This window comes from Branchiostoma belcheri, unplaced genomic scaffold (assembly GCF_001625305.1).
Source record: "Branchiostoma belcheri isolate BF01 breed outbred unplaced genomic scaffold, Haploidv18h27 scaffold416, whole genome shotgun sequence".
Taxonomy (NCBI): Eukaryota; Metazoa; Chordata; class Leptocardii; order Amphioxiformes; family Branchiostomatidae; genus Branchiostoma; species Branchiostoma belcheri.
The window spans coordinates 61,545-71,870 of NW_017804039.1; the positions used below are offsets into that span (position 1 = coordinate 61,545).

General features: G+C 40.4%; 1 protein-coding gene across 2 annotated transcripts; it reads left to right on the forward strand.

The window, feature by feature from the left end:
* Nucleotides 1-8,791, forward strand: LOC109477962 (CXXC-type zinc finger protein 1-like). Of its 2 annotated transcripts, none has more exons than XM_019779417.1 (15): nucleotides 1-143; nucleotides 696-796; nucleotides 1,641-1,849; nucleotides 2,404-2,511; nucleotides 2,647-2,721; nucleotides 2,831-3,058; nucleotides 3,524-3,622; nucleotides 4,112-4,302; nucleotides 4,637-4,714; nucleotides 5,079-5,208; nucleotides 5,647-5,760; nucleotides 6,221-6,270; nucleotides 6,457-6,550; nucleotides 7,233-7,385; nucleotides 7,769-8,791. In XM_019779417.1, the coding sequence occupies exons 1-15, from the start codon at nucleotides 46-48 to the stop codon at nucleotides 7,919-7,921; spliced, it is 1,881 nt and encodes a 626-aa protein (XP_019634976.1). In that variant the 5' UTR covers nucleotides 1-45; the 3' UTR covers nucleotides 7,922-8,791. The 2 variants fall into 2 exon arrangements, with proteins under 2 accessions (XP_019634976.1, XP_019634977.1); XM_019779418.1 differs by lacking the exons at nucleotides 1-143; nucleotides 696-796 and adding exons at nucleotides 849-1,276; nucleotides 5,821-5,901 and having other exon boundaries at nucleotides 5,647-5,679.
* Nucleotides 8,792-10,326: the final 1,535 nt, after the last annotated feature.

Sequence of the window (10,326 nt, forward strand, 5' to 3'; positions counted from 1 at the left end):
CAAGAGGAGCTGGAACGGCAGGAGCAGATTGCCAAACAGTTCATCATGCCTGAACGTCAGGCCAAGATGGCTCAGCTGTTCAAACAGGTGGAGCCGGTACAGTACTGTGTCTGCCGCACATCTGATACTGACAGGTTCATGATGTGAGTATCTTCTATTTCTTTCTTACTGCATAGCCCCATCTTTTTTAATGACTCTCAGTGGCAAATTTGCAGATGTTGGCTTCTGCTTTTTCTTCTTCTGGGGTCTCCCCAGAAATTTTTAGGGGAGAGGTGCACCCTAATCGGTTGATGCCGCTATGTAAAAAAAATCAGCAAATTTCGATGATCCCGGGCCCTGGGTTTAGGTTGATCCCTAGTTTATTTACTGTCAGCTCAGCAAGCAGATGCTATGATTTTCTTTACATCAGTGTTTTTGGTATGCTAATGCAGCCTGTGAAAATAAGGACATTTTCTTACATCATCATCATCATCTTGTATACCCCCAAATAACCCCACGAGGGGTGCCGTTAGGGGGGGAGAGGAGGTCCAGGCTAAGGCGGGCAGGCCGCCAGCCCGGCCCGGAACGACTCAACATTGGGAGCCATAATGGCAGAGAAGGGCAAGAAGTTCCACTTGGGGATGGTTAGGGGAAAGAAAGAAAACCTGTATGTGTCTGCATGAATTTCTAATACCCTACTTTCTTTACACACCCAGAGGATGTGAGAAGTGTGACGAGTGGTTCCATGGAGACTGTATCCAGGTCAGTCAGGAGCTGGCCAGGACCATCAAACGCTGGTACTGCGCTGCCTGCATGGGTAAGTCTGAGGTTTAACTATCCAGGACCATCAAACGCTGGTACTGTGCTGCCTGTATGAGTAAGTCTGGGGTTTAACTATCCAGGACCATCAAACGCTGGTACTGCGCTGCCTGCATGGGTAAGTCTGGGGTTTAACTATCCAGGACCATCAAACGCTGGTACTGTGCTGCCTGTATGGGTAAGTCTGGGTCTTAACTATCCAGGACCATCAAACGCTGGTACTGTGCTGCCTGCATGGGTAAGTCTGGGGTTTAACTATCCAGGACCATCAAACGCTGGTACTGCGCTGCATGCATGGGTAAGTCTGAGGTTTAACTATCCAGGACCATCAAACGCTGGTACTGTGCTGCATGCATGGGTAAGTCTGAGGTTTAACTATCCAGGACCATCAAACGCTGGTACTGTGCTGCCTGCATGGGTAAGTCTGAGGTTTAACTATCCAGGACCATCAAACGCTGGTACTGTGCTGCCTGCATGGGTAAGTTTGGGGTACATCTACAGCCTACAGGGACTTTTTTGTATTAGCAGTCTATCTTTATGTCTGTATTTCAGCATAATTGTGGCTGTATAGACTGAATATACTATAAATTAATTTATTTTTGCAAGGACAAAATTTCTTTTAGAAGGGAAAAGACTGTGCTTTTAGTTCACAAATGAAGTGATTCAGTAGTAATTATATATTGGAACTGAAATATTTGCTGTGTCGTGAAGTTTGCAGTTGAGAGGTCAATGGGAAAAAACATGAAAACCATCAACATTTAAAGATCTACACTGTAGGTTATCCTGATATTATTAAGACTGTCTGAGGAATAACAAAAAGTCTCTATACGTTTCATTCACAGAGAAAGACCCAATGCTTCAGATTCGCTACCACACAAAGAAGGAGAAACACAAAGACAAGAAAGACAAGAACAAAGACAAGAAGAAGAAACTGAAGAAGTTGTTAAAGAAGCACCGCCACAGCAGCAGCGGCAGCGGCCTGGACGTTACCCTGCCCTTTGACCTGGAGAAGACCAAGAAGGTAGCAGTGTCACACGTGTCAGAAGAAACAGTATGTGTTTGAGTCGTTCTGGACAGTCTTGTGGATTGGCAACTCTTTCTACTAGTCTACAAACACTGTCCTTTTGCTATGATTTATCAATAACTTCTCTCTTTTACTGCACTTCACCACTACCTTTACGTAGAGCAAGCACCTCACTATCTTGTGTTACTTAAAGAATCATTTTCTTTCTTTAACACTTCTATTTGCCATCCTTTCTGGCATTTTCAGATCATCTTATTTATCTATAATCATTTTGAATGTATTTCATTATTCAGCTTTTCCACAGTTTTGTAAATGCTTATTGCTGTAATTTTAGAAAAGCACAACATACTAGTACCATTTATCTAGCGGTTACCAAACCTATTACAGCTCCCGAGTCTGCAAAGCTATTTGCGGAGAGGATGTAGGACTCGGGAGCTATAATAGGTCTGGTAACCAGGCTACCATTCATCATGTACATTGTAATTGTGGTATCTGTTTGAAAACTTTTTCCACTGCACATCACAGTATTTTTATACTATATTTTTATATATTTTTAAGAGAAAATGATGTTTTTTTTCCAGTTGACCCAGCAGCAGTTAGCGAATGCCCTGAAGCGCTCGTCCCGCATGTGTGGGGAGTGTGACGCCTGTCTGCGCACTGAGGATTGTGGGAAATGTGACTTCTGCAGGGTGAGTTCTGCACTGCATGTCTTAGCTAATATCAAAATCAGTCTGTTCAACTAGAAAGGTAACATTTGCAAAGCAAATGCATAATGTACCTTCGCATATGGTCTGCTCTGTTAATTCTCCAACCTTTTGTTTCAGGATATGAAGAAATTTGGAGGACCAAACAAAATCCGTCAGAAGTGTCGTCTGAGACAGTGTCTCCTGAAGTCAAGGGTAAGCGTTTATTTTAATATTGTCATTCAGGCAACATTACATGGCTGATATTGATTGATATGGAAATAAAAAATTGAATTGAATGGTTTGATATATGGATATTCTACAGAAGCTGCTGAGAGATAAGCTGGGCCGTCCTGTGTCCATGACCCGGTACATGGCACAGCAGAAGGCCCGAGCCTCGGCCGCAGCAGCAGCAGCAGCTAGAGCAGCAGCAGCAACAACAACAACAACAGACTCGGAGAGCGACGCGCACTTCTACAGCAACATTCTACAGTCACGGCCGGTCGGAAACAAGCACGACGCGTACGCAGACATGTCCGGCACCGTGTTTGAGGTTCATATTTTCTTTTATTGTACTTTTTCTCACACATTTGTCCTTTCCAAATAACACAGTAGAAAGTAAAAGTAGTATTCATATTAGTACTGTAGAATTTTTACAATGTTAAGAGTAATCATCTCTTTACTTTCTAATACATAATGATAAACAGATCTTACTTTTTGCACATGTATATCTTTCTGTCACTTTACCCTCAATGTTGCAATTATTAATGAGCAATTTGATCATGAAGTTGCCGCTGTATTATCTATTCTTACTGTATGAGATTTTACTTATTCATTTGCCTTTAGTATTAATTATTTACTTCTATGTTTAAATATATTGGACATCCTTGAAAACAGTCCATTACTTTTTAGATTACTAAAATAAATATCATACATATCAAATTTGTTGAGGAAAGAAATAATTGAACTGAATTATAGTAGAAACCTTATGGTTTTATTTATTTTTTATTCCCTGTAGTCCATAGGAACATCGGACCATGACTACACCGTCTTCCGCAGTCCTGGAGACAAGAAGAGAGCCGTCAAGTTAAAACATGCACAGAGTAGAGAGAAGAAGGTACATATGGGGAAGAAATACAAAGTACATCACCAAGATGTTAGTGTTATAGTAAAAAAAGATCCCCAGTTTCCTTTGATGTTATGTACTCAAAATTGCTATTAGCCATCAGGCATGAATTGTAAAAGAGATTCAATGTACAAACTATAATGGTACATCACTAATGCCTGAGTAAAGAGACTCTTTTTACACAACCAAGTGTTTTATTCACAGCCGATGTTTTGGTGACCGTCTGTCACCTTCCTCAGGGCAATTCTGACTGGTTCACATTGCACTGCAGCACAGGTGTCGCTGCTATAGATACATTCCCAAGACACCTGTACTGCAATCATGCAATGTGAACCAGTCAGAATTGCCATGTGAAAGGTGACAGACGGTCACCGAAACGTTGGCTGTGGATAAAACACTTGGTTGTGTAAAAAGAGTCTCTTAACTCAGTAACTTACCAAACTGATGAATCTATTCATGCATCACTCATACCTTTTCTAGCCCAAGCCACCCAAGAAGGCCCTCCAGCGACACAAGAGGAAGACGACCTCAGATGACACGTCTGGTGACAAGGTGAAGTTCGAGGACAGTAAGGACCCCCCGCGGCAGTGCTACGGTCCAGAGTGTGTGAAGGCAGCCAGGCCGGGATCCAAGTACTGCTCAGACGACTGTGGGCTGAAACTGGCCACCAAGTATGGCAACATTTCTGTATTACTTATTTATTTATTTACTCATTACAATTCTCCACAAACACATGTACATGGAAGGCATGGTGGAACAGGTGGACCTAAGTGCACTTTTTCAAGGCCAGTATGCAGACAAATAAATAGACATTGTGCATGAAAAATACAAAACAGTGTTAAATACATGACACAATAATACTACACAATAACTACATACAAATTATCTGTCCCAAATTGTATATTCTTGACAATTGAAAGTATAAATTGCCGAATTAATTGTATCAGATGTATACACAAGATTCTAAATTGGTAGAACCTGAACTTTTTCTTGCTTGTGTTTCAGTCGAATCTTTGAGTTTCTGCCCCAGAGAATTCAGCAGTGGCAACAGAGTCCCTGTATTGCAGAGGAAGGGGAAAAAAGGTAGGGCTAAAACCAATATTCTCAGGGTATACATAAAATCAAAGCTTAGTCCAATCCCAAAATATAATTATGTTTACCTTTGCAGAAGGAAATTATATTGTTTTTACTCTGTTTCTTCTTCCTCTTTTTCTTCTCCAAGTAAAGAAGGTTAAAGACCTGAACCCGTTGTCTGTCACCATGGTAACTAGTGTTGGGTTACATCATGTTGCAATTTTATAGCAGAAGGGATTTAGACTCCTGTCACCATATATATGAATGTGTTTGAGTAAGAATTAACAGAGCAGACCATATGCGAAGGTAAACATTATGCATTTGCTTTACAAATGTTACTTTTCTGGTTAATTAAGATTAATTAATTTCCCAGAACTCTGGAGAAGATCCGTTCGGAGCAGCTGGAGGCGCGTAAGCAGCTGGCCGTGTTGGACAAGCAGAGCGGGGAGCTGGAGAAAACCATCGAACGCGCCAAGAACGTCCCTATAGATCCCGACCAAGATGTAAGGGTTGGCTGTCTTCTTAACTTCTGTCATAGATGTACTGTCTCTTGTACACTTCTGTATGCTTAGTCATTGATAGTTGATAGCCATTGGGCATCATCAAGTGTTGGCCTGTGTAAATTATGTGGTCACAGTTTTGCCCAGACGTGCCCCGCAAACCATATATCTTGCTTCTAAACCCTGGTAGTGCAGTACTTACTTTTGCAGTAAAGGTGCCCCATTTTCCATTGGGAAATATTAACTGAGAATTCCCTTCCGTATTTTACATATGCCCTGGGTTTAGGTTCGGACTCAAGTCCAGACCAGAACCTAAACCTCTGAACTTAAATCCGGACCAAGACCTGAACATGGGTTTAGGTGCACAGCACTATATGAAATTTGACAAATTGAAATTTTTATATTGAAATTTGACAAAGCAACTCTTTGGTTCTCCCCCAGAGTCAGGATGAAGGAGGCGGTGATGATACAGAGTTGAGTATCTACTGTGTGTCCTGTGGCCATCCTGTTCACCCTCACCGAGCACTCAAACACATGGAGAAGTGCTTTGCTAAGGTGGGCATGGTTTTTGTACTCAGGCAATACAATATAGTCACTAATATGTATGATACAGAGTTGAGTATCTACTGTGTGTCCTGTGGTCATCCTGTCCACCCTCACCGAGCACTCAAACACATGGAGAAGTGCTTCGCTAAGGTGGGCAGGGTCTTCTGTTTGTAGACAATGCATAGTCATAGTTACTGATGATACATGTAGTTGTAAAATGTTATACTTAATTTCATTTTCAACACACAAGGTTACATAGAGATCAAATTTTCAGCCACCGCTGTTGCCTTCATCAGGATAATGAATGACCAATCACTTCAAAAGGTAATCTCGTGAGAGTTACGGTAACAGACACGTGACCTTATTATTCACACAAGACTTTACAGACACGTGCAGCATTTTTCAGTATAGAAGGACTCAAAGACATGTTCATTTTAACTAATATTATGTACTTAATGTCTCCTTTCAGTATGAAAGTCAAACATCTTATGGGTCCATCTACAAGACAAGAATAGAAGGGTAAGACTCTATGTTTTATACACATTTGTATGTACGTTGTAGCCTTGAATATTGGTACATTTACTATTTAGAAAGTGCCGTTGCTTCTCTCATAGGACAGCTTATTACATAAGGTGTTGCATACACTTATGATACAGCCCTGAGTTTGAAATTGTGTTTTGATAACTCTTGGTTTATTTTCTGCAGAGCCAATTTTTTCTGTGACTACTACAACTCGCAGAACCAGACGTACTGTAAGAGACTGAGAGTCTTGTGTCCGGAACACACCAGGGACCCAAAGGTAAGAAACATTTGATACCACATTGGCAGAAACTACATGTAAGTAGTTACTCCTGCTTGAAACTCAAATTGTGTTGTGCATAGCACTTTGGCAGAACATACTGCTCCTGCACGATGGCATTCCATCTATAGTTTTCAAATGTATGAAACTATAGATGGAACTTCACAATGGAAGGTGGACGGAAGTCTGCAACAGGTGAACTTCAGATGCAACGTTGACCAAACAATTTGCATTTCACACAGATGCAGCGCAGCCCTTTTCATACTTTCTAACACTGTTGCCAACACAAATCAGGCGGTAAAAAGCTTCCTTAGCAGGGAGAAGGTTTAAACCTTGTAGAGGTGCCAAAATATCTTGGTGGTAGGAATTCACTATGCTTACCAAAGGAAAACATTGTTTTTGCTCTGTTTCCTCTTCTTCTTCTCCAGATAAGGTCAATGACCTGAGTCAGACATTTGTCACCATGGTAACTGGTGTTCGGTTACATCATGTTGCAATTTTATAGCAGGAGGGATTTAGACTCCTGTCACCATACATGTATATATTAATGTGTTTGAGTACAGAGCAGAGCATATGCGAAGGTAAATATCATGCATTTGCTTTGCAAATGTTACCTTTCTAGTTATTATAGTGGTTTCAAATGTACATACCAGTGTCACAGCGCCCCCTATCATTTTCTCAGGTGAATGCAGATGATGTTTGTGGCTGTCCCCTGACCAAGAACGTTGTGGACACGACGGGAGAGATCTGCCGGGTGGCCAAGAGGAAGTGTAACAAACACTACGGCTGGGAGAAGCTCCGCAGGGCTGAGATCGACTTGGAGAGGGTCCGACAGGTAGGGGGACATCTCAACACAACTTTGTCATTCCTAGAAGGATTGGTGTTGTTTCTTTGTTTGTTAAACTTAAAGAGGGCAAAGCATGACGAAAGAAAGACTAAACTTTCATTCTAGCACTGGAATGAATTGGGACTTACCCCAAATTTTCAGCTGACCATTTCAACCTCGTTCACAGAATGGACCCGTCTACTCTTGGAACGTGACGTCAGAGACACCGTAGTAGTGGGCCATACGTGCCAGATAACTCTGACGTCACATTCCAAGAGTAGAAAGGTCCATTCTGTGATCAAGGTTGTAGGAGTCCAGTGGAATGAAAATTTAGTCTTTATTTCTTAAAGAGAGCAGGATTACAGAATGACAATTTCCTTTCTTCCTTGCAGTGGTTAAAACTGGACGATCTGTTCGAGCAGGAGCGGAACATTCGTTTTGCGATGGCGAACCGCTCGGGTCTGCTGGGCCTGATGCTGCACCAAACCATCGACCACGATCTTATGAACCAGCAAAACGCAAACTTCCAGCAGAACTCCGAGTGACGCAAGCTTAGGTGCCACAATGTTGTAATGTTGAATCAATATGGCAGCTCCTGTATCTGTATCTGTATAGCCGGTATAACCGCCCTTTGGCGTAGCACGCCAGCTTTGCGGCGGCAGCTGGCTACATTACACCAAACAACTTGTTACATGTACCAAGACCTTGAACATCTAAATATTGTTCAAAACTATCTAATGAAGCTTGTCTCGTTAATGAAGATTCGTACTAAAAGAGCTTGTTGATTACAGTGTCTGTGAGTTGATGGAATCTTGTTGTTTGTGATTGACAAAAATGCCACAAAGCTTACATTTACAGCAAAAGAAATAATGAAGTAATGATTGCAAAAGTTGTGACAGGTTTCAAACATGAGGATACAATTTTCTTCTTGTTGAATAGGAAAATAGCTCAATTACTAGTCTAGTTCTAACAGATTAGTATTTCCTCTCACAATGAAAATTCATTCTAAATTCAAACTATGTCTGAATTTTGCCTCAACCACAGTTGAATCACATGTTCATCAAAGATATTGTAGATTGTTTCTGCATTTCAATGTTGTCATACAAGCATTGTATATTCCAATGTTGAATTGAAGTTGAAGTTCAATAGCACAGTAAATATATGTGTATTGAATATTGTTACTACTTCCATTTTATTCAAAAAGTTTTATTTTCTGTACAAAGTATTTTATACTGTTTAAAGTTCTACTACTGTAAGAGCAATTGTTAAGAACATACTAGTGGTTGTTAAATGAAAGGACTTAATGTTGTAAATATTAGACTAGAAAAATAGACAGTGCATGTTGATCGAATGTCATAGCCTCCAGAGTAGTTGTGAAATAAAAGTGAACAATTAATTGTTCTTGTGTGTATGAAGTGCATTGTGATTGTTGTGCATCGTCTACCAGATACCTTTGACCCAGTGTTGATGTCACACTTCAAAGAAGCCACGTGACAAGCCTCACTGGGTCAGTCTACTGATGAAGACCAGAGTAACTGGTCAAAAGCTCTAGGTGAGAGAATTTTTTGTGTTGGACCAAAAGTTTTACATTTACAGGTGATAATGTGTACTCATTGTACTTGTAGAGTTCAGTAATGCTCAAAGACTGTGGACGAATAAAACAATGCAATATAATGTAACCCAACACCACAGGCTGTCTGCTACAATGCTAGTTACCATAATTGATTGTGACAGACGTCTGGTTCAGATCATTGACTTTTATTTGTTTGGAGAAGAAGGAGAAACAGAGCAAAAACAGTATGTCGTCCTTCTGAGAAGGTAAACATAACTACTGACTATTAAGGGAAAAGAATAACATGTAAGCTTTATTGCTTTCAATAGTCTGGCTTAGTTTTCAAAAGTCGAGATTTTGTATACCCCATGAGAGCCTAATCTGCAGTACCGGTTCTGGTCGCTGTGAGAAGATTGTGCAAAAAAGGGCGTCTGTTCAGAAATGGAGAAATTGAGGAAGGCTCGTTAAGGAGTTTCCAAGGTTTCCTGTGGTTTAATACTAGTACATTGTATTCTAATTTCTAGTTCAAGAATTTAACGTATTAATAGAAGAAAGGAAGTGTTGCATCTATAATGAAACCCTAGACTGAACAGAGATATCAAATCAATACAAGTGATAATAATACAGAGGATTTAATCCAACAAAAAAGTGTTAAGCAAAGAGGTAGAAGGTTATACATGTAACATATAACGTTATAATGATAGTAATATAGTATCAAAAGCCGTATTTACTATAGCCAAGTAGACTCTATTGAAGAGATCTCAAAATCTCATGCATTACTTGACTTCTTGGAGGTCGTAATACTAGAATACCAGGAGGTTCAAAGACAATAGAGTCTGTATTATGTACAAAGTGCAGTTCTCTATAAAACTGGCAGGGGGCGTGGGTACTATAAAATGTTACCATAAATGGATTTTGTTTAAAGTTAAAACTTTTGATCGCAACACAACAAAGTTCTCTGGGTCACTGGGTCAGTCTATTGAGGAAAACCAAAGTGACAAGTAGAAAGCTCTAGGTGAGAGAACTTTTTTGTATTGGATCAAACTTTTCAACTTTAAACATGTAACTACCAACACAGATGAACTTTCATGATAATAAATGGTTTTTGTACGAACTGTTCTCACCATCACAGCATTTCAATATGAAATGCCGTTTATATTTCATTCGAACAGAAATTTCACCATTAAATTACGTATTCATAGCATGAAAACACAAAACCGGGGGTATAGCTTTGGTAATCTCCAAGCAGATCATACGGTGGCAAGACAGTATCCATTGGCCAGAGGAGTGTCCATTAGACACCTTCCACCGTATGATCTGCTTGGAGATCATAGTTTTGGCACGTTCTGCATGCAAGCCGGCTTATTCTGCTGCACACAGTATCTTTGGCGCTTTCCG